At 49.2% G+C, this 23350-nt stretch overlaps 3 protein-coding genes across 3 annotated transcripts; 2 read left to right on the forward strand and 1 right to left on the reverse strand.

Annotated features, from left to right (window-relative positions):
* The first annotated feature begins 47 nt into the window (after positions 1 to 47).
* IK (IK cytokine) lies at positions 48 to 13322 on the forward strand. The gene is made up of 20 exons (XM_059698620.1): positions 48 to 201; positions 765 to 831; positions 3553 to 3645; positions 4303 to 4362; positions 5668 to 5835; positions 5993 to 6107; positions 6998 to 7068; positions 7175 to 7221; positions 8076 to 8239; positions 9268 to 9376; positions 9702 to 9741; positions 9907 to 10126; positions 10371 to 10389; positions 10860 to 10938; positions 11207 to 11287; positions 11600 to 11657; positions 12458 to 12546; positions 12748 to 12856; positions 13022 to 13056; positions 13144 to 13322. Exons 1-20 carry the CDS (start codon positions 186 to 188, stop codon positions 13169 to 13171), a joined length of 1668 nt encoding a protein of 555 aa, XP_059554603.1. The 5' UTR covers positions 48 to 185; the 3' UTR covers positions 13172 to 13322.
* A 3484-nt stretch (positions 13323 to 16806) lies between these two features.
* On the forward strand, positions 16807 to 21960 carry WDR55 (WD repeat domain 55). Its single transcript, XM_059698592.1, has 7 exons — positions 16807 to 17087; positions 18816 to 18916; positions 19002 to 19089; positions 19185 to 19364; positions 19452 to 19551; positions 19637 to 19806; positions 19890 to 21960. The coding sequence occupies exons 1-7, from the start codon at positions 16897 to 16899 to the stop codon at positions 20197 to 20199; spliced, it is 1140 nt and encodes a 379-aa protein (XP_059554575.1). The 5' UTR covers positions 16807 to 16896; the 3' UTR covers positions 20200 to 21960.
* DND1 (DND microRNA-mediated repression inhibitor 1) lies at positions 20861 to 23265 on the reverse strand. The gene is made up of 4 exons (XM_059698594.1): positions 23000 to 23265; positions 22755 to 22872; positions 21943 to 22404; positions 20861 to 21360 (listed from the first exon to the last, which is right to left on the reverse strand). Exons 1-4 carry the CDS (start codon positions 23021 to 23023, stop codon positions 20861 to 20863), a joined length of 1104 nt encoding a protein of 367 aa, XP_059554577.1. The 5' UTR covers positions 23024 to 23265.
* Between the last annotated feature and the right edge of the window lie 85 nt (positions 23266 to 23350).

The following is a 23350-nucleotide window of genomic DNA, read 5'->3' on the forward strand; positions in this document are numbered from 1 at the left end:
GCTGACGTCAGGGGGCGGGGCCACGTGTAGCTACTGTAGGGCGCCCGGGTGTCCTCCCGTTTCCTGGCGAGAGTGTGGAGCGCAAGGCACTGTGGGTTGTTTGCGGAGGTGCATTGTGGGGAGAAGGCTCTCGCTGCTCTGTTGTTGGAGACTGAGTGCTTCGTGGCGTTGAGACCGCCGACGACATGCCGGAGCGGGATAGTAAGTTTCGGGTTTTCTGCCCTTTCTTCTCTGAGGAACTCGGGACACTTGGCGCGTTCTTTTGGCTTTAAACCGGGGGTGTGTTCGGGTGGGTGGAGAAGGGCCGGAGTGACGCCTGGAGCCGGGGAAGCCGTTGGGCCCCGAGTGAGGCTGGGCAGCCCCAGACTGTCTCTAAGTCTCGTCTTTGCCCCAGGAGACGGCAGATAGAGCTGATCCGTGAACTTTTCTCCCCTCTCCCCAACCCGGTATCACTTAATTTGGGTTGAACCAATTTGTCTCTTACGTGGTGTCTTAGATGTTGTTATCCCGAGGAAGTCTTTGCTGATCCTCCCGCGCTGGTTTAGGGGCCCCCTCCTCTGGGCCCCCACAACCCTTTGTATTTTTTCCACTTCATTACTTACTGCATTGGATTGTTACTGTCGTTCTTGCCTTTTCTTCCTCACTAGATTGTGAGCAATTTGACAGGAAAGCAAATCTGTGTTGTTCACTATTAAATCCCCGACTTTTGCACAGGACCTGACACAAAAGAGATTGATTGAATTTATGCTAATTCTTTTTCTTAGGTGAACCGTTCTCCAACCCTTTGGCCCCAGATGGCCACGATGTGGATGATCCTCACTCCTTCCACCAGTGAGTGTTTTGACCTAGGACCATGGGAAAAAGGTGGTCAATGAGCAGGGTGGAGGTGGAGGTGGTGGTGGTGATGGTCAAAGAATCCTGAGTGTCTTTTTCAGCAAAGATGGTCAAAAAATTGTACCACTTGCCCCTTTAATAGGATCCCTGCAGGCCAGGCCTCTAGTATACATAGAAGATCTTTGGTTAATCACTTCCCGCCCTCCCCCTCTCCCCTTCCCTCTGAGATTCATCAGTCTGTTCCCTGTTTCCCTGCCTGTGTATTGAGTGTCTGCCCCCTGGCAGTCATTGTGCATCATAGCTGTTGGACGGTCGCTTAGGCTTTTATATATATACTAGAGGCCCGGTGCACAAAATTCATGTCGGGGGGGGGGCCCTCAGCCCGGCCTGCAATCTGGGATACCTGTCCCCTAACCACTTGCCTGCCTGATCGCCCCTAACCACTCATCTGCCTGCTTGATCGCCCCTACCACCTCAGCCCCCACCACCGTGGCTTTGTCCAGAAGGATGTCTGGAAGGTCGTTCAGCTGTCTGGTTTAATTAGCATATTATACTTTTATTATAGATAGATGCTAGTAATTGGCCATAGATAGATGAATGGAATTGTCTGGTCATAAGCTGTACACACTTAAATCTATAATAATAAAAGCGTAATATGCAAATCGACCTAATGACTGAACAGCAGAACAATCATCTGATCTTCCAGACAACCACGCTATGACATGCACTGGCGCCAGGCCAGCCAAGGCGGGTGCGATGCAATTGGTTGGGGGACCCCACCATCACCCCATGACCGCCCTGCAGAGGGAGACCCAGGTCACCCTCTGTGGGGCGATTGATGGGGGTGGCTCCATGATTGATCACCCTGCAGAGGGAGACCCAGGCCACCAGCCGGCGGGGCAATTGGGAGGAAAGTGGGGGGCAATCGCAGAGCCCCGTGATCCAGTTGCCCCAAAGAGGGAGGCCCAGGCTACCTGGCTGGCAGCGCTGCCGTGTGTGGGCAGGGCCTCCCTCTGCACAGTGATCAATTGTGGAGCCCTGGCTGGGTGGGCAGGGCCACCAGCCAGCGATGCTGTGGTTGGTGTGCAGGGCCAGCCAGCAATTGCCCCACAGAGGGAGACCCAGGCCAGCCAAGCAATCGTACCCTGTGCCTGTCTCCTGCAGAGGGAGATCAGTGGCAGGGGAGGGGGGGCACTGCCACACAGATGGCACGCAGAGGCAGTGGTGGGGGTGGGGCCAGCCACTAGCAGCAGGAGGGGTTAGGGGGGTGGGGGGGAAAGCAGGGGGGGTTGGGGGGATTGGGGGGTGTGGGGGGGAAAGGAAAGCCCCAATAGGCCCTGATCGCCGGCCAGGCCTAGGGACCCTACCCAAGGGGTCCTGGATTGTAAGAGGGCACAGGCCGGGCTGAGGGACACACACACACACACACACACACTCACCCTGCACGAATTTCATGCACTGGGCCTCTAGTTTTAATATATACTGTCAGATTGCCCTCCAAATAGATTGTAGTTACATTTTATCAGCAGTGTATGAAACTATGCACTTTTCAAATTCTCTCTCATAGTTAATTTATCAAATGTTTTGAAAAATTAACACTGAAAAATAAATAAATAAAAAATAGCACTCTGGCCTTAGCTGTTTTGGCTCAGTGGATAGAGTGTCGGCCTGGAAATTGAAGAGTCCCAGGTTCGATTACAGTCAAGGGCACATGCCTGAGTTGTGGGCTTGATCCCCAGTAGGGGGTGTGCAAGAGGCAGCCAATTAGTGAGTCCCTCATCATTGATGTTTCTGTCTCCCTTCTCTCCCTTCCTCTCTGAAATCAATAAAAATATATTAAAAAAAAAAGTCAGAAGAGATTAAGTCTAAGATTAGAAATCAACTCTTTGAGGAAATAAGATAATAGTTTTTTAAAATTTAGCACTCTGATGCTTTAGAAGTGGCATGTTTGTTTGTTTGGTTAATTCTCTCCTGAGGATTTTTTCCGTTGATTTTTTAAAAAATATATTTTTATTGATTTCAGAGAGGAAGGGAGAGGGAGAGAGATAGAAACATCAATAGTGAGAGAGAATCATTGATCGGCTGCCTCTTGCAGGCCCCATACTAGGGATCCACCCCATAACCCAGGCATGTACCCTGACTGGAAATTGAACCGTGACCTCCCTGTTCATGGGTCTCATAGCTTGACACTCAACCACTGAGCAATGCCGGCTGGGCTTGCCATTTACTTTTTTAGAGAGAGTGGAAAAGAAGGTGAGAGAGAGAGAGAAAAAAAAATCCATGTGAGAAAGACACATAGATTGGTTGCCTCCTGAACATGCCCCAGTGGGGCTGGGGATTGAACCTGCAACACAGGTACATGCCCTTGATTGGGAATTGAACCCGAGATCCTCTGGTGCTTGAACTGATGCTCTAAGCAAAACTGGACAGGGTGTGGCATGTTTTTCCTTTTTTATTGTTTAGTGATTTGAGAGACAGAACAATATTGATTTGTTCTACTTATTTATGCATTCATTGGTTGATTCTTGCATGACCAGGCATGGAACCTGCATCCTTGGCATATCGGGGTGATGCTCTAATCATCTGAGCTACCTCATCAGATGGCATGTTTTTGTTTTAAGTTGTATTTTCTTATTTCCAGTAAAATTAGCCGGTTTTTTTGCATATTTCTTTTCCAAATCTTAGTGGGTACTGATGTTTAAAATCTTTGCCTTCTAGATCAAAACTCACTAATGAAGACTTCAGGAAACTTCTCATGACCCCAAGGGCTGCACCTACCTCTGCACCACCCTCAAAGTCACGTCACCATGAGTAAGTTCTGGGGTGATCCAACCTGTCTCCCATCTCCTTACTACAGAAAAGCTACTGATCTAGATGTCTGAGGAACTGGAAGGCTAGTTCTTTTTGAACAAAGCCTGTGGTTCTGATTCTTTCTTTCTGGAGATTGAAGCTCCATGGAGCCTGGCATGCTCTGGGATCCCCTTCTTCTCAGAATATGTTCCATGAACCACTTGTACTAGAGTTGCTGCTGGTGCTTAAATAGGCAGATTTCTGGGCCCATTCTAGCCCATGGACTCAGATTTGGAGGCAAATATTTTGGGGTACATAATTTTAATAGTCCTTTAAGTGGTTGCAATCTCTAAAGTGAGAACCACTCACCTACAAATATTAACATGAATCTCTGCCTGATTGAAACTCTTGCTTTGGCCAGTGTTCTAGACCAGCGGTCACCAACCAGGTGTTGCACGGACCACTGGTGGTCCATGAGGTCCAAAAGGTTGGCGACTGCTGGTTTAAGGAAACCTTTGGAGCAGCGGTTGCCAACCGGTGGTCCACAGACCACTGGTGGTCTCTGAGGTCCGAAAAGTTGACGATGGCTGTTCTAGACCTTCCTTCATCCCTCACGGCCACTTAGGGTTTCTGGGGCTGTGGTATATTTTGCTATCACTGAGTTTCTTTCTCTTCTAGGATGCCAAGGGAGTACAATGAGGATGAAGACCCAGCTGCACGACGGAGAAAAAAGAAAAGGTGAAGGAAGGATGGAGGAGTGTGGGTTTTTTTGTTTGTTTTTGGTAAATCTTCATGAGGATATTTTTTCCCATTGATTTTTAGAGAGTGTAGAAGCGAGACAGAGAGAGACATCGATTGGTTGCCTCCCACGTGCGCTCCAACGTGGGCCAGGGATTGAACTTGCAACCCAGGTATATGCCCTTGACTGGGAATCGAACCCACAGTCGTTCAGTGCAAGGGCTGACACTCTATCCATTGAGCGACACTGGTCAGGGCATGTTGGGTTTTAATTTGGACAGTGTCACATGGATGTGTCTCTCTCTTTCTCCCCCATGCTCCCTCCCTCCCACCCTCTCTTAAAAGACTAGAGACTGAGGTTTTCCTTTTCATAAGACTGCTTTCATGGTGGAGAGGAGTGATATGTGGAGTGGTAGTTTAGGGTTTTGGAGTCAGTCTGTGGTGTTTTAATCTCCTCTTTACCAGTTTCTAGCAGAATAACCTTAGCATTTTGTTTAACCTTTCTAATCCTCAATATTATGGGTAGAATAGAGCTAGTGATAAAAACTTTTATCAGGTTGTCATGAGGATCAGCTGTGATAATACATGTAAACACTTAGTACCAGTGCCTGGCATATAGTAACCACCCAGTAAATCTTGGCTGCCATCATCATCATCATTATTTACATGATACTAAACTTTCTGGACCTATACTTTGCTTTCCTCTCTTCTGGGGGAGGACCAGCAAGGACTGATTTATTTTCTGTTGAAATTTGGAAGGAGATAATAATTGGGATGACTTCATGGTTGCCCTATAGAGATTCAGTGATACAGAGTTGGGTGGCATTAAAGAATTCTAAAGTGACAGATGGAGTGTCCTGAGGTGGTAGATGGAACAATGTTATATATGAGCTGGAAGGTGCTTTAGTTGTGATTTTGAAGACTATCAAGAGGTGACCAGCAGTTCTATCACCATAAATGAGCTTTCACTATAGAGAGTTGCATAAAGGTATAGGGCAGTGATGGCGAACCTTTTGAGCTTGGCGTGTCAGCATTTTGAAAAACCCTAACTTAACTCTGGTGCCGTGTCACATATAGAAATTTTTTGATGTTTGCAACCATAGTAAAGCAAAGATTTATATTTTTGATATTTATTTTATATATTTAAATGTCATTTAACAAAGAAAAATCAACCAAAAAAATGAGTTCAGAGGTGACACACGTGTCATAGGTTCGCCATCACTGGTATAGGGAAACAGGAATAGGACTATTGATGTTGGGATAGCAGCTGGTAAGCTTTACACATTTGCCTTTCTCTGGTCATAGTTATTATGCCAAGCTTCGTCAACAAGAAATTGAGAGAGAGAGAGAACTAGCAGAGAAGTACCGGGACCGAGCCAAGGAACGGCGAGATGGCGTGAATAAAGACTATGAGGAAACGGAGCTGATCAGCACCACAGCTAACTACAGGGCTGTGGGCCCCACTGCTGAGGCGTGAGTACCATGGGGGCCAGGGCATGGTTTCCTCGGCACCCCAGAGGCATGTATTCTTCCTCACGCTTTCCCTACTCTTGAGCCCACATCAAGCCATTTCAAAAGGCATTTGCCACCCAGAAAGGACAGTTCTAATGTGGCCTCTTTCATTATATAGGGACAAATCAGCTGCAGAAAAGAGAAGACAGTTGATCCAGGAGTCCAAATTCTTGGGTGGTGACATGGAACACACCCATTTGGTGAAAGGCTTGGATTTTGCTCTGCTTCAAAAGGTCAGTCTTGGTGTGAGTGAGTAGAGAGTGATACTATAATGGTGAATGCTCTTGTATGGGCCTTCCAAGGTGAGAAGGGAGACTACTGTTAGTTCAGACTCTAGAACAGTGGTTCTCAACCTTCTGGCCCTTTAAATACAATTCCTCATGTTGTGACCCAACCATGAAATTATTTTCGTTGCTACTTCATAACTGTAATGTTGCTACTGTTATGAATCGTCATGTAAATATCTGATATGCAGGATGGTCTTAGGCAACTCCTGTGAAAGGGTCGTTCGACCGCCAAAGGGGTCGCGACCCACAGGTTGAGAACCGCTGCTCTAGAAGATGGCCCCTCTACTAATTGCTATTTATTCTTCAAGTCTCAGTTTCAATTTTCTTTTCTTGGGAAACCTTCCTTGGTCACCAGGTATGGTTAAGTTTCTCCACTCTTTACCTCTCACTTCCTGCACCCTTGCATACCTCTTCTGTTTCACTTATTGCAGTTATCACACTTTGTTGTTTAATTGTTAAATTTGTCTGTTCGCCCTAGCCGGTTTGGCTTGGCGGATAGAGCATTGGCCTGTAGACTGAAGGGTCAGGTTCGATTTCGGTCAAGGGCACATGCTTGGATTGTGGGCACAATCCCCGTAGGGAGCATGCAGGAGGCAGCCGATTAATGATTCTTTCCCATCATTGATGTTTCTATCTCTCTCCCTCTCCCTTCCTCTCTGAAATTATTAAAAATATTTTTTTAAAAAACTTGTCTGTTTCTCATGCTGTAAGCTGCATTAGGGCAAGGATTATATTGTCTTGTTTAGTATTGAGTTCTTGGTTCCTGGGGCAGTGTGGTATAGTGTAAATATGTGTAAAATTATTACATGTCTAAACTCTATTTGCTTTCCTTTTAGGTACGAGCTGAGATTGCCAGCAAAGAGAAAGAGGAGGAAGAACTAATGGAAAAGCCCCAGAAGGAAACCAAGTACGTAAATATCAGGGAGAACTTGAGGGTTTAGAAAGGTGGGACATAAAGTACAAACACATTTGGCAAAAAAAAAAAAAAAAATTTTTTTTTCTTCTCTTTTCAGGAAAGATGAAGATCCTGAAAATAAAATTGAATTTAAAACACGTTTGGGTGAGTACAGGATTTCTACACTAGTGGCTCTGCATTCTAGATGAATTGTAGGGCATTTAGTGCTTTGAGAGGATATGCTTCCCCTTTCCCTCAGCTCATTTTCCTCTTTTTTTGCCCCTAAGCCAGCTACTTCCATTAAAATACTCTAATAGAATTCAGACGTGGACTTAGGTATTTCATATGTTATTAATGCCTCCTTAGTTAGGTTGGAAGCTCTTTCAGATTAGGGCTTATACTTTAAGGGAGGTAGCATTATTGGTGATTACAAATTCAGAATTTGCAATCTGAGAGAACTGGGTTTGAATCCTGATGATGATACCACACTAGGCATGTGATTTTTGGCATCTGTGTTCATTTCTCAGTGTCTGTTTGTCCATGGCAAAATGGGTTAATGTTCATCTCATGGGATTATTGGGATGAAGAGAAGTAATATAGGCAACGTGCCTACTAAGAGCTGTTTTTTCATTCATCATCAGTATCACTTTAAACCTCATTCTTATTCCTCACAGCGCCTAATACAATGATAGCCACGTAGTGCCCTTGAGAAGGCAATGGGGAAAAGTGGGTAGGAGCTCAGGCTTTGGAGTTAGACTGCCTGGATCTCATTCTTTGCTTTGCCACTTGGTAGCTATATGACTTTAGGTAAATCACTTAACTCTCAGCCTTAGTATTCTCATCAGTTAAAGGTGATAATAATATCCGTCTCACGGGGCTGTTGTGAAAATTGAATGAAGCAAAGCAAAGCATGCGTAGCACTTGGCATGATGACAGGCACAGAGTGAGCACTCAATAAATGGCAGCTGCTCTCATAGAAGGTTCTCATTGGCTATTTGCTGCTCTTCCTCTTTCCATAGGCCGCAATGTATACCGCATGCTCTTCAAAAGCAAGGCATATGAGCGGAATGAGCTGTTCCTGCCGGGTCGCATGGCCTATGTGGTAGACCTGGATGATGAATATGCTGACACAGACATCCCTACCACTCTTATCCGCAGCAAAGCTGACTGCCCCACCATGGAGGTGAGTAACCCAAATCCTGAAAGCCTTGCACATGAGTTTCAAACCTGGAAATTAGCTTTAATTCTGCCTCAGCCTCATGGACCACATTTAACCCATCACCAAGTCCTGTTCACTTTTCATCTCCTAAATTTCAATTGAATCTATTCACTTTTCTCCATCTTCACCAATAACATTCTAGTCTAAGCCATCATCTCTTGCTGGAACTGTTAAAAGTGGCTCTTGCCCTTGCCCGGTGCTCAGTTGGTTGGAGCGTTGTCTCACACACCAAAAGGTTGTGGGTTCAGTTCCTGGTCAGGGTGTGTGTTGGAGGCAGCTGATCAATCCCCCCGCCCCCCTTCTTCTTTCTCTAAAATTAATAAACATAACCTCGGGTGAGAATTTTTTAAAAAGGCTCCTAATTGGTTTCACTTTCACTCTGGTTTCCTTCTAATATTTTATTTATTTTTAATTATTACTGAGATGAAATTCACATGCCATACAATTTGCCTTTTTAAAGTGTACAGTTCAATGGCTTTTAGTATATTCATAATATTGTGCTACTATTATCCCAATTTTAAAACATTTTTATCACCCCCAAAAGAAACCCTGTACTTTGTAGCTGTCACCTTCCACCACCTCAGTCTCTCCCTCCCCATTTTCACATGGCCACAGGAATCATCAAAACAGGAATTTTTGTCTCACCACAGCTTCGAAGCTTCCATTGACGTCTCACTGTTAGAATAAAGAGCAAAATTTTTATTGTGGCCTGTGAGCCTTTGCATCTTTTGGTCTTTCCAGCCTTTTTCACCTTGCTTCCCTGTTGTTTGTTTTCCAGTCATCCTGGATTTCTTGAATGTGCTGGAGTCACTTTTGACCCAGGCCTTTGTGCATGTCGTTTCATCTCTTTGGAATGTCCTCTCACAGCACCTCCTTTCCTAGTCTTTACCTTCCTAATTCTAACTCATCCTTTAATTTGTTTAGTGAGTGAATGAAAAAGTGAAGAGATTCTTGCTCAGTGGAATAACTTTCTTGTTTCTTGGGGTTTTCAGGCTCAAACCACGCTTACTACAAATGACATTGTCATCAGCAAGCTCACCCAGATTCTTTCCTACTTGAGGCAGGGTACTCGCAACAAGAAGCTCAAGAAGAAGGATAAAGGTAACCTGATGGGTTAGGAAGAGAAACCTTACCCCTGGAGGGGCATTTGAGGATGGAACCAAGGTCTCCTGGAGCCTCTGTCTCCAGAACATTGGGAGGCTCCTGGGGAACAGGAAAATGAGAGCAATGGAGCCTCTATACATCCAGTTTCTGTCTGTTTGACCCACTCAGGAGGCAGTGGTTAACTCTGAGGCATGAGAAGGGAAAGTATGGGCAGTGTTCGTTGTCCCGCCTTCTAAACGGGTGTTTAAAAGGGCACTGAGAATTGGAGAGCATGTGAGGCTGAGTGGGAATTAATGAGTCTTTCTCATTCTTCACATTTTAGGGAAACTGGAAGAGAAGAAACCCCCTGAGGCTGACATGAAGTATGTGTCCTAGCCCATCATCTCATCTGAGGGAAGGCGGGAGGGGGCTATGTGCTTCTTGTCTTCAGCATTTTGGGGAGGCCTTGCTGTGAGAATCTAGAGAAATGGCCAGGGGAAGTGGAATTAATTGTGTGTGATTTTGACAGCTAATCTCTGTTTTCCTAGCATATTCGAAGACATTGGGGATTATGTGCCCTCCACAACCAAGACACCTCGGGACAAGGAGAGGGAAAGATACCGGGAACGGGAGCGGGAGCGGGACAGAGACCGAGACCGGGACAGAGAGCGGGAGCGGGAACGAGAGCGGGAGCGGGAACGGGACCGAGAGAGAGAGGAAGAGAAGAAGAGGCACAGCTACTTTGAGAAGCCAAAAGTGGATGATGAGGTGAGATGTGGCCCCTAGTACCAGGTGACAGTGCTGCCTATCTCTGCCCGGCCGGTACAGGGCTTCTCTGTTATCTAGGCACCTCCTGGCTTCATGGAAGCAACTGGGGGTCAACTAATCCAGGATAGGAACCATCCTGGAAATGGGGACAGCGGAGGGTAGGGAATTGATTCAGACTTGGGGGTAGAGGAGGAGTGAGAATCCCTCATGGTGATACTGACCTCAGTTTCTATTTTCTTTCCAGCCCATGGACGTTGACAAAGGTAAGTTGTGTCCAGGGCATCTTGCATTAGCTCCAGCAGTCCTGCTTTCCCCTGGGCTAAGAGTTGGACCTAGAGCTCATAGCTGGCAAGGGTGGGATTGGGGGACTTCCTGGTTCTGGGTTCTCATAAGATTCCTATCTTGCTATATGGAGTAGACAGAAGATAAGTCTGGAGTTCCCTCCATCTTCCTGGGCAGTGACAGGGCATACCTGCTCTATTAGATATAAGTTCTTCAGCTGTGGAGTCTTGATATGATGTGAGGCAGGTTGAATGGGCAATATTCTGAGCACACTACCTCAACTCAACCAGAGTAGTTCATTATTAGTTGGGATTTGATTAATATTTTGATAGCAAAAAGATTCTATTGCTTAAAAAATGTTTTTATGAAAGCTATAGGTTGGAAGCGTGTTGTAGGGAAGAGGCTGAAATTCCTTGTTTCAGTGTCTTAATAGAATTCTCTTTTCCCCCAGGACCTGGATCTGCCAAGGAGTTGATCAAGTCAATCAATGAAAAGTTTGCTGGTTCTGCTGGCTGGGAAGGCACTGAATCATATCTTTTATTTCAATATGTTTTGGGTTTCAGAGAATTGTTCTCTTTTCTTCCAACTCTACCTGCTTCCCTGCTCTCTCACCACCCCACTCCTTCCCTTTTGTGTTGAATTTTGACCAGGATGAACTCATTGTGACTTTCCCCTTTCTCAGAGAACCCATTCGAGTTCACAGTTATCTCCTTAGAGTTTTCATGTTGAGGCTTTTAGTCCTTGGCCCTTCCTGGTTGAAGCTTTTCAGGCAGAATTATTTTCTTTAACATAGCATATGCTGAAGAAGCCCGAGGACAAGAAGCAGCTGGGAGATTTCTTTGGCATGTCCAACAGTTATGCTGAGTGCTACCCAGCCACGTACGTAACAGAGAAGGGAGGCCGGGATGATTAGAGAAGAAGTTGGGGTGGAGGGGTTGGGTGAGGTAGAAATTTGATTTGCTGGGATCCAGGATTTCCATGATTGACTCATAAACTTTTAATTTAAGGGCCTACTTCCAAGTTTATCTATGTTTATCTATCTTCCTACTTGGATGAACTATTCTCTTTGGCTCTGGGTGGGAGGTCTAGGAGGTGGTCATTCCTGGCATATAGTCTCTTACTTGAGTAGGTGCTCAGATGAAGCATTGGATCTGGGTCAGCACCATCTGTTCAACTGTTGTTTCTCATTAGGATGGATGACATGGCTGTAGACAGTGACGAGGAGGTTGATTACAGCAAAATGGACCAGGTATGGAGTTTGAAGCATGGGTGAGGGGTCTTCACTCTTTAGTTTCTCTTTAGTACATGTCCCTTTCCCCATTCCCAAAAGATCTGTGTTTCATTAACTGGTCCTCACTTCTCAGCTACAGTAATAGGAGCAGCAGCATTGTGGGGTCATGGACAGCTTAACTATTTCAAAGTGTTCCTACAAAAATAAAATGAGATAGAGCCAAAAATATAGTTCTTTTTATTTCCTACAAAGTGCCAGGCTTTGATTTCTATTCTAGGCAGTAAGCAGGTTTTTAATGCACAAGAAAAAAGAGCTAAAGAAATTGCAGTCTTTTGAAAATAACTGATTTTATTCTAACCAGCCAGTATTGGAATTTTCTTCCAACTCTTAAAACCCAGCAAACACCATTAATGGTAAAGAAATTTCATCTACTTTTTCCTTATTCTCCCTGCACTACAATGGTTAAGACCATTGTTTAATTCCATCTTGGAACCTTGCTTAACCCTGACTCTTCCATTTATTAGTTTTGTGGCTATGTCAATTTATTTTACTGCGTATGCCTCGATTTCATCATCAGGAAAATAGAAATATATTTTCTCTTAATAGAGTTTTTGAGAGAATTAAATAAGATAGGTATTTAGTATTCAGAAAAATGCCTGGCACATAATAAGTACATAGCAAGCATTTATTATTTATTAGGGTAGAATATATAAATGATGAAATCAGAGACTATGGAAGAACCTGGCTTAATCAGGGACTAAAATTCCATTTCCACTGACATCTCTTCCTTCTCCGTTTGCCATTTTGTCCTGCAACAGGGTAACAAGAAGGGCCCCTTAGGCCGCTGGGACTTCGATACCCAGGAAGAATACAGCGAGTATATGAACAACAAGGAAGCTTTGCCCAAGTGAGTTGGTACTAAATACAGCCAGGATGTGAGGAGAGGGATGGCGATGGGTGGGCTAGCTCACACCAGGTTGGAGGATGTCGTCTGGCTGAGACATTTTCAAATAGCTTTTCTGCTCACAGGCCCTCTGGAATACCTTGCTACTGCTATGCAAACTAATGTCTCTGTAGTCTTCCCTCAACTGCCCCTTTTTCCCCTCAGGGCTGCATTCCAGTATGGCATCAAAATGTCTGAGGGGCGGAAAACCAGGCGCTTCAAAGAAACCAATGACAAAGCAGAGCTGGATCGCCAGTGGAAAAAGATTAGTGCAGTAAGTGGGACTGCCTCTCTGGTGGGAGGGCTTCAGCTGGGAGTAGACACTGGTCCAATCCAGGAATAGGCCAGGGGCTGGAGAGCCATGGAAGTAGAGAGATCAGCCTTGAGCCTCAGTTGGACTTAAAGTGGCAGTGTAACTCTCGACTGTAACTTCTTGCAGATCATTGAGAAGAGGAAGAAGATGGAAGCTGATGGGTGAGCAGCCTTATTCATTCTCTATGGGACTGGGGAATTGCTTACTTTATTTGATCTTAGGCTGACTCATTTATTCTATTACTGCAGGGTTGAAGTGAAAAGACCAAAATACTAATCTCCAGTTCCAACTCCAAGAGTCTTTACAAGGACATGCTTCCCACTGCTTGCTTTCTACAATTCCCAAAAACGTTGCAAGGTGTTTGTTTGTTTCTGATGTATATATTATTGTATAATCACTTGGTTCCATTAAAATTGGTTAACCTGCAGTCTTTTTTATATTGTGCACCCTCCACTCCAGGGCCCCTGAGGCACCAAGAGGGATATTAATTTTACTGGTTGTAGAAACACATGCAGAAAGTCAGCTCAGTCCTTTCCTGAGCTATGTATGGTTCTAGATATCTCAACAGTAAGGATGTTTACTACCTAGGTGCCCAGAGGAGAATGGACAAGAGATAGATGGTTGGTCTCCAATGTCAGACCCATTCAGGCCCATTTGGGGCCTGACTCTTAGGGCAGAGGTTCCCTGGGAATTAGGATGAGCCCAGTGGGCTGCCAGTCTAATCCCAAAGTTTGCACAGCTGAGTGCTAGGTGAAGGCATCTGATGAGAATCACTTGTGGGAACAAAAATCTTTTATGCGATTATGTCCTCCTGGGAGCTTTAATTTCAGGCACACATCACTGTTGCCCTGGCTGAAGGGATGCCTTGGGGAATCCCTGTGCTAGGCCATTTTGGTGTGCCTGTCAACACCCTGAGAAGTTTACTAAGGCCAGATGGGCTCCCTGGTCTCCAAATCAACTCCACCCCCACTTTTTTCCTTCTCTCTACTCATTGCCAACACTTTCATCTGGTACTTATAAATAAAGGTCACCACTTTCGGACTGGATCCCTACCTGCCACTGCTTATTCTAAGCCTAAAATTTGTGGACTCACCAGGTCCAAAGAAAGATAGAGGGCCATCTTAGCCATTGTCTTTAGTTACTTTATTTTTGATAGGGCAGAGGCACTTAAGAAATTGAAATTGAGCCTTGTCTGCAATAGCACCTAGAATGACTAATTTCAGATAGTGACACCCAGCTTTCATGGTTGTAGGCAGTGGTCCTAATTAGTAAAAAGACAGAGACCTGGCTCAAAATAGGATACCTAGAGTATCACTAAGATAAGACCTGGGGGTTGGTCCTAGCCGGTTTGGCTCAGTGGATAGAGTGTTGGCCTGTGGACAAGGGTCCCAGGTTGAATTCTGGTCAAGGGCACATACCCGGGTTGCGGGCTTGGTCCCCAGTAGGGGGTGTGCAGGAGGCAGTTGATCAGTGATTCTCCCTCATTGATGTTTCTCTCCCTCTTCCTTCCTCTCTGAAATTAATAAAGATATATATTTTTAAAAAGACCTGGGGTTTGACTGTCAGTGTAAAATCAGTTTCTGCAAGTACTACCAATCTTTATGGAAGTGACTGGTTGACAACACAGTGACAAGGACTTCCAACACACACACACACAAACTTCCAGTCACACAGAGGGCATATAGTCGCTCTGAGGTCCCTAACCTCACTCCTTTCACCTCTCCTTAAGGAGGCTGGGAAATCAGCATATCAGATGTCTCAGAAGGCTTCATACCACAGTGATGTGAGGAGGTTCTCTTAGGCCACAGGAGTTCCTTCTCATCCGCCCACCATAATGGGTAGTCACACCCTGGCTATATAACTTTTTATTTTTCCAGGCAAATGTTTTTTAGCAACTTCCTTCCCTAAAGCACAGGTTGCTCCTCTGTGTGGAACCTTTGCTAACTGGGATGTCCCAAACAACTGCTGTGCCCATTTTCCTCTTCAGCAACTGCCTGCTCTGAGCACAGCTGGCCTGGCCCACTGAAGGCCTGCAGCCTAGCTATAGGAATGGGCAGGGCACTGTTTCTTCAGCCATGAAGATGTCGTGCACAGAGGGCAGCAACTTAGGCATATGCACAAATGGGCTGCCTGCCCTCCACGACCCACCGTGTGAAATTCTTGTGGCATAGGCTTTTGCTGCTTCCTGACCAACCTGGCTGACACTGGTCATGGTCTGGGATTTCACCACGCTATGAATGACTGGAGTGTGTCTCTGATCCCAAAGGCATTAAGTCCTTAAGGTTGTGTGACGTGAACTAAAAAATGGGGTTCTATTGAAAATAACCTCACAGGGTCATCTGATCATAAATGGGCAGGTCATAATGGGTAGTCACACCCTGGTCATATAACTTTTTTTTCCAGGAAAATATTTTTTTTTTAGCAACTTCCCTAAAGTATTTCAGGAGTCGATGAAACTCTGTTTTTTCTTTTTTTTCAATTAACTAATAAATACTTGATTAGAACCTTTGATAACTTACATTTTACCAGCACCCCTTCTGCCCCGCTCCTCCAAGGCTCTGAGAGAGGTAGGCTCTCTCATCTGCTTCCTTTCACCCCGACTTTCCCAGTCCCCTCTGCTCTGGGTCCCATTCGGGCTGAGTGACACTGACACACAATGACATCGGGAGGTGGCACACTGACTCAGTTCTAGGGGCCCAGGTCGGGGTGCTCCCAGTCCTGCCCCGAGTTTGCCTGGGTTTGATTTGGTCCTGGGGTGATTCCAGCCTTGCTTCTAGGCTTGCTAGGCAGAAACAGCACTAGTCTCCTGAACATCTCCAAGGAGGGGGGCCTGGTCAAGCGCATGCCCACAGGAGTTGTGTGCCGAGCGAGCCCTGGGAGAGCCCTCTGTGCACTGGAGTGAGGAGGAAATAGCACTGGGTGACCTGCCCTGTGGCCCTGCTGGCAATGCCGGCAGGGCTGGTGTTGTTGTGTCTGCACCCGAGGGAGGGGGGCCAAGGTGTAGGGTGCCGGGTCTAGGTTCCTGGGGTACACCAGCGAGCTGGTACCCGGTGGAGAGGCACAGCATAACTGAATTTGAAAAGCCTGGTGTGGTTTTCAGAGGCGAAGAATTAGCCTCCGGGTGGTGGCCAAGCTCACATTCCAACATCCTCGGACAGCGGAGAGTGAGGTGGCACCAGCCAGGTCAGACCTTCTGCCTAGCCCTTGCAGCTGCCTGAGAATCAGAGGGGCTCCCCGTGAGTGCAGGAGAGGGGGGCTGTTTTCCCAGATACGCGGTCACAGCAGAGTTCTGAGGACCAGCCAAAGGCTGGGATTCAGCTGGGGCTGCACCGGATGGAGGTCCTGGTCCCAGATGGACGTCTGGGACCCAGGGTGGAGATCTGGGACCCGGGTTGAGGTCTGTGCCCTGGGATGGAGGTCTGGGCCCTGGATGGAGTTCCTGAGTCCTGGAAAGAAAGTCTGGGTATGGAATGGAGGTCTGGTTCCCAGATGGAGACCTGGGTCCTTCAATGGACATCTGGGTTCTGGGATGGAAGTCTAAGCCCAAAGATGGAGGTCCAGGTTATGGGAGTGAGGTCTGGGCCCTGGATGCAGGTCTAGGTTATGGGAGTGAGGTCTGGGCCCCGGGTGGAGATCTGGGCCCTGATGGAGGTCTGGGGCCTGGATGTAGATCTGAGCCCTGAATGGCGGTCTGCATAGGTAGGATAAGGGGGAAGGAGAAATGCGACTAAAGAGGGGACTGATGGTCTTCAGCCATCCAGCTGGTCTAGGTAGCAGTGGCGTCAACACACGAACGCAGGGGACCTTGGGGCCTGGCCCCTAGAGCCCGCCCCGCCCACAACAGCTGCGGAGACCCGCCTTTTCCTGGTTACGGAGACGCCCCGGCGCCACTTCCTGTCCCGCCCCCCCAGGCGGAAGCGGTGCACCGGCTGCGTACTCCTGCCGGTTGACGGGCTTGGGCACGCTGGGCAACTGCGAGGCGGCTCGGAACCCTCCGGTGCATGGATCACACGTGCGAGGAGAGGGCCACGGAGGATAGGAGCGACGAGGAGGACTCCGACTCCACGGAAGTCCCGGCCCGGACCCGGGACACCCCTGAAGACATCGTTTTGGAAGCGCCGGCCAGTGGGCTGGCGTTCCACCCGTCCCGCGACCTCCTGGCGGCGGGGGACGTGGACGGGGACGTGTTTGTGTAAGTGCGCGCCGGGGCCGGGGCGTGGTGGGCTCCGGGGCTGGCGGCTCCCCTGGAATGGAGCTGGCGGAGAGAAGAGAGTGCAGGGAGAGAAAGTTTGCAGGACTCACCTGGTCTGATTCGTTCATTAACATTCGGTTTAAACAAGTTAGCACACAAATCTCTGAAAAGAACTGAAAGGAAGGTGAAATGGCTGTAATGTCGTGACGGAGGCCAGAGACAGTAAGTAGCAGGATAAGAAGGCTTTCAGGACAGATTATTATACTGAGCCTGAAACAAGCTCAACAGGGTCCCCTTCTTGTGCTTCTTGCTTTAATTGCTCTTTTGAAAACACAAATCTTTAAATAGTTTACCTTTGCTTTTAGGATTAAGTCTAAACTGATTGACCCCCTGGCCCTTGCTTGCTTTCCCCTTTGCTTTCTAGGCTCATCCATGCTTACCTTTATAATGTATCTTGAAGCCTCAGCTCCTTTCCCCTCACTTGTACCTATCTCTGAGTTCTCAGCATGTCTTCACTCTTTCCCCATGCCCCTGACTAAATCAGATTACTTGTTAGGTGCTACCTTGGCACCAGATGTCTTTTCCTCAGAAATTTCCTAATGGTTTGTAGTCAAACATCAGTTTGTATACTTATTTGAATGCTTGTCTCATTTACTTAAAAAATGTGTCTATTAAGCAGCTTTTTCATGCTAGGCACTGGGATAGAGCAAACTTAGTAGACCCAGTTCTGCCCACCTGGAACTCACCGGTAATTAAGCACTTAATTCACTCGGCTGCTTTGAGGATCTGCACTGGGGATGCTCTCTGCACAGGTGCTTGCCTTGCTGCGTTTACAGGCTGGTGCTTCTCTGTTCCACCTGCATTTTGATCCTGGCTCTTTTTCAGTATGCAGTCACAATGTGCCAGAATTAATTTTGGATCTCTAGCTCCTACAGAACTGGAGTGCAAGATCCCTGTTTTACTAATTTTTACATTTCCAACTTCTGGGGCTGCCCTTCCGTTATTAATTTAACGAATATTTCTGGGCCGTCACAGTGGTCCATACCTAATCTTTCCCCAGGCTGGGGCTTGCAAGGATGATTTAAGAAGGGTGGGGTGACATCACAAAGTTGCAAGCAAATATCTATCAAATGAGAAAAAGATTTCCAAATATTTGAAGCTCACTGAAAATGGAAAAAATGGGATGGTAAGCTGTTACGGCCAAAGGTGATCCTGAGTGGGGGGTGGGGGTGAAAGGATTGAGAAAAGACAAGAGAATGAAAGCTGGGTACCGGTGGGACGCTGCTCCCTGATGAGGAGACAGCGCCAGCGCCCACAATCCGTGTCTTTATTTTATAGCAGATGCCACGAGGCAAAGTAGGGGCGTGATCAAGTTGTCTACAGCATTCTCGTGTTTCAACCTCACTCAACTACATGCACCTGAACTCTATCACAAGTCACGTGGGGCTACGTGTTCGGACCATAGGTTCAAGCTCCCAACCACAGCCATTGGCTATGATTGTGTTGGGACGGCCCTGCCCGCCAGCTGGGACTTGCACGTGGCCATGAGAGGACCCTGTCCTTTCATTAGTCCGAGGCTTGACCTGGCCAAAACACTGTAGCTGCGCCCCACAGTAAGCTCCTTGGGCTTAGGGGTGTACTAGCAGGAACTCCTAGGTAGGTGGAAGGTTGACTAGTTGGTACACCCCAGGCCGGGTCTGGGGTCATTCACTCTCCATCTCTCTCCAGCTTTTCTTACTCCTGTCAAGAGGGAGAAACCAAAGAGCTCTGGTCCTCAGGTCATCACCTCAAGTCCTGTCGTGCCGTGGTCTTCTCTGAAGATGGGCAGAGTGAGTATTGGGGAAGGCAGCCAGCAGTGTGATGGTGGGAGGGGAGCAGTGAGCAGCACCATGACCTGCGCACCTTTCCCCCCAGAACTTGTTACTGTCTCCAAGGACAAAGCCATCCACGTTCTAGATGTGGAGCAGGGCCGACTGGAAAGACGCATTTCCAAGGCTCACGGGTAAGAGAAGCCAAATGTGTTGAGGCGAGGGTAAGGACTTGCAGCTCCCTATGGGGACAAAGATGCTCTAAGGATAACTGCATCTACGTCTCTAGCGCCCCTATCAACAGTCTGCTGCTAGTGGATATGAATGTCCTGGCCACGGGGGATGACACAGGTGGCGTCCGGCTCTGGGACCAGCGGAAGGAAGGCCCCTTAATGGATATGCGGCAACATGAGGAGTACATTGCTGACATGGCTCTGGACCCAGCCAAGAAGCTGCTGCTGACAGCCAGGTACATCCTCAAAGCTGCCTTCCCTGTGCTAAATGTCTCCCTCAATGGGAGCCTCCGGCCAAGCCTGCTGCTCTGCTTTCTCTGTAGTGGAGACGGCTGCCTTGGTGTCTTCAATATTAAGCGACGCCGGTTTGAGCTGCTTTCAGAACCTCAGTCTGGAGACCTGACCTCTGTCACAATCATGAAAGTATGGCTGGGTACGGTGGGATGGGGGTGTGCTAGGGACTTGGTCTGACAGAGCTCTACAAACATTTTATCGTATTTCCCTGCAGTGTGGGAGGAAGGTGGCTTGTGGCTCCAGTGAAGGTACCATCTATCTCTTCAATTGGGACGGCTTTGGGGCCACAAGTGATCGCTTCGCCCTGAGAGCCGAGTCCATTGACTGCATGGTTCCAGTCACCGACAGTCTGCTGTGCACTGGGTCTACCGATGGAGTCATCAGGTGAGAGAAGCTGGGCGCTTAGGGGCAGAGGAAGGGTAGGCGCCCAACCAGCCAGTACCCAACACTCTTTTCTCTCTGTCCAGGGCTGTGAACATCCTGCCGAACCGAGTGGTGGGCAGTGTGGGCCAGCATGCCGGGGAGCCTGTGGAGGAGCTGGCCCTCTCCCACTGCGGCCGCTTCCTGGCCAGCAGTGGCCATGACCAGTGCCTCAAATTTTGGGACATGGCCCAATTGCGGGCTGTGGTGGTGGATGATTACCGTCGGCGCAAAAAAAAGGGAGGGCCACTTCGGGCGCTGAGTAGCAAGGCTTGGAGCACCGACGACTTCTTTGCAGGACTGAGGGAAGAGGAAGAGGAGAAGGAGGAAGAGGAGAGGGAGGATGACAGTGACTGAGGGGATGAGTTGAATCTCAAGGCAGGTTCTCGCTGGGCAAAAGTCTTGCTTCCTGGGCTGGATCCCCGGAGGCTATGAATTTATCATGCCCTCTTGTACAGCATAAGGAGATGGGCAAACAGAGGCTCAGGACTGTGGGGGAGTAGAGCTGCTCACTCTACCAGTGTGAGACAAGCCCACAGCTGGGACAAGATAGCACGGACACAGGTGTACACCAACCAGGGGTTTAATATAAATACAACCAGCATAGATAACAAACCAACAGTACACATATACCAAAACACCAAGTGGTGGGGACAAAAGGCAGGTTTCTGACCCTTTGGCTCAGCCATCCCCCAAATAAAAACAAAGACAAATCAAGAAAATAAGTGAAGATTCATGCTAAGCTGTGGGAGGAGACAGAGTGTGTATGTCACACAGAGAAAGGCCAAGGGATACTCTGGGCTGGGAGAGAGGGCACGGTCCCTCACCACAACTTAGCCAAATCTGAGCTGTCTCCAAGTGCACTGGGGCTGTGCCCCAGCGCGGAGGCTGTGTCAGGCCCAGGGCAGGGCCCATGCTCCTCCCTTTTGGGGGATCAGAGGATGGCTGCCCAGACCTGCTGGGTTGGGGACTGACACAGGCTCTGCCGACTTGTTCAGGCTGCCTGGAGAGGATGGGGTTACTGCTTAACCATGGCACCTGCCTCAGCTCCAGCAGACGACAGGACGCTGGCCCCAGACTCGCTCACTGCCCCAGCACACGAAAGGAGGCTGGCCCCAGACTCACTCAGTGCCTCCAGCAGCCGTGCAGACACAGCATCCTTGGCCACCTCATGCCCATCCTGCCCTTCCACGGTTAGCACAACCCAGATGAGGCCACTGAAGGGCACTGGATGCCCAGGGATCACCACCTGGTACCAGAAGTGGTGCCAGCCAGCAGGGCCTGTGCCCAAGCACTTGGTGAGGAACACTGGGCTACCCAGCTTCATCCGTTGGCACAGCAGCTGCAAGGCAGTTCGAGCCCCTCGGGACGCTAGCTTGTCCCTAGTGAGGGCCAAGCCGCTGCCTTCTGGCTGTAGGCACCTCAGCGAGGGCCCCACAAGCTGCTGGCGGAGTCGGTGCTTCACATCTGGCTTGAGCCACTCCACAGCCACCTGCTCTCCACAGAGGCGTGACTGCCCTGTAGGAAAAAGGCAGAGACAAGGACAGGTCTTAGTCCTTAGGAGTCAAGTCACACAATTCCCAGGTGATGTGACCTCTGGCAAAATAACAAGGCTTCATTGTGTTTGTAAAAAGGGTGCAGTAACAGCTACCTTCTAAATTTTCTTGGGGGAGTACTGATTGGATGCTGGCTTTATCTACTGCAAAACCATAAAACTACCAACCTTTACTGTGAATACTTGCCAAGAATCAAGGAATGTGCTAAGCATCCAGCTTAATTCTCACAACAGACAACAGTCTCAGTTGGACTGCCTCGGGCAAGTCCCTTTCTCTTAAAACAATCTCTAAAGAGGGAGATCCTTGTATATTTTTCATTGGAATGTTGAGGGTTAAGTTAGGAGATAACATGGGAAGTATTAAGTTTAGGTAAGTGGTGGTAGCATTGGAAATTTGAAAAGCTGAGTTCAAATAAAGTTGCAAATCCGGGCATTCTTGACCTTAAGCTCTTTCTACTTTACCCGCCCTACTGACGTGTGGCGGTAAAGTTCCTGGCAGAATACTGTGGCTCCAACTAGCGGCCCCCAGCAGCCTCCGCCCCTACCTTCCATCAGGGCCTTTTTGGCCATGGCCGCTGCACGGTGCGAGCTGAACTTGAGCAGTGCCATCTGCGTGAGCGCCAGTCCGGGGCTGGGCAGCAGCAGCGCCTCCTGAAGGCCCGGCCCCAGCGGCTGCAGCGCGAGCAGCAGCGCGCGGCGGGTCAGGGCCCGCGGCAGCCCGTCCACGCTCAGCTCGCACTTCTCGGTGCTGAGGCACACGAGCAGCGGGCAGGAGGGCCGCAGAGGGTGGTTGTGCAGCGTGGCGATGGCGGCCTGGGCCCCGCGCCGCGAGCTGTAGCGGGCGTAGGCAAAGCCCCGGTTCAGGCCGCTGAAAGTCATCATCAGGCGGAACTCGTAGAGGCGGCCCGCGCGCTGGAACAGTGGGATCAGCTGGTGCTCGTACACGTCCTGGGGCAGCCTACCGATAAACACCTCGGACCCGGGCGGCGGCGGGCTGCCCACCCAGCCTGGGGGGAGGGGTGGGGGAGGCACCGTCATCCATCGGGAGGTTCCGGGTTTGGGCCCAGGAATCCGGCGCGGGTGGGACCGTGTGAGCACGCATCTGTGAAATGGGTACAACACCCGTACCCCGAGTCGTTGGCATAATTGGGCAATTGAATTAAAATGGGGCTGGCACAGAGTACACCTTAAAACTGGCTCCTTCAAGGGGGCGGGCGGGCGGGGCACGTCTGCTGGGGGAGGGGTTAACGGGGAGTTCGGGGTGTCTGACTGTGGAGACCCGGAGTGGGCGCCTCCCCCAAGGGGCTCGTCGAGGCCAGCGCAGCACCCCGGCAGGCGTCGGGCCGGACTAGTGTACCTGAGGGCGGCCCGCCATACTTCCTCTGCCCGTTCACTTGCACCAGGCGGATGCCCGTCTCCCTGACCCACGCCTCCAGCGCCGCCTTGTTCTCTGGATTCACCCTCTCACACCACAGCTGCTGGGGAAAGGGCAGGTCGGAATGGCGGATGGCCGCGCCCGCCCCCGCCCGTTGTGCTGGGGCCCCAGGGCCCCCACTCCCCGCGCAGGTGGTGCCCCTTCACCCCTCGTTGGCAAACGCTTACCTCGTACTCCCGCTTGGACTGCATGGCTCTGGCGCTGGTCTGGCGTTGGTCCCTTTTATAACCTCCTCCCTATCGGCCTCTGGAAGCTTCCCTACCCCTCCACCTCCCAAGCTCGCATTGGCTCTGAGCACGACCCCGCCTCCCACGGGGGGTGGGAGTATCCGCCGCACGTGCGCCGCGACCCTCAGGTGAAAGCTAGAAACCCTAGTGGCTGAGTTTGTAGGCCGACTCGGCTCCTGAGAAACGGCTGGCACACCACGGAGGGAACGACGCAGGGGGCACCCTTCACCCCGGGCAGGAGCCTGCTGTCAGTCTTTCTCCCCGTTTCCCACCGCTAAAGCGGCCAGACTG

The sequence above is a fragment of the Myotis daubentonii genome, chromosome 5 (genome assembly GCF_963259705.1).
Source record: "Myotis daubentonii chromosome 5, mMyoDau2.1, whole genome shotgun sequence".
In the NCBI taxonomy this organism is placed as follows: Eukaryota; Metazoa; Chordata; class Mammalia; order Chiroptera; family Vespertilionidae; genus Myotis; species Myotis daubentonii.

Coding starts and splice junctions, on each gene's coding strand:
- IK (XM_059698620.1), top strand. Junction 832..3,552: donor GATCCTCACTCCTTCCACCA/GTGAGTGTTTTG, acceptor TTTGCCTTCTAG/ATCAAAACTCACTAATGAAG. Junction 13,057..13,143: donor AAGAAGATGGAAGCTGATGG/GTGAGCAGCCTT, acceptor CTATTACTGCAG/GGTTGAAGTGAAAAGACCAA.
- WDR55 (XM_059698592.1), top strand. CDS start 16,897: ATGGATCACACGTGCGAGGAGAGGGCCACGGAGGATAGGAGCGACGAG. Junction 18,917..19,001: donor CTTCTCTGAAGATGGGCAGA/GTGAGTATTGGG, acceptor CTTTCCCCCCAG/AACTTGTTACTGTCTCCAAG. Junction 19,090..19,184: donor CGCATTTCCAAGGCTCACGG/GTAAGAGAAGCC, acceptor CTACGTCTCTAG/CGCCCCTATCAACAGTCTGC.
- DND1 (XM_059698594.1), bottom strand. CDS start 23,023: ATGCAGTCCAAGCGGGAGTACGAG. Junction 22,873..22,999: donor AGTCCAAGCGGGAGTACGAG/GTAAGCGTTTGC, acceptor TTTCCCCAGCAG/CTGTGGTGTGAGAGGGTGAA. Junction 21,361..21,942: donor CAAAAAGGCCCTGATGGAAG/GTAGGGGCGGAG, acceptor TTTTTCCTACAG/GGCAGTCACGCCTCTGTGGA.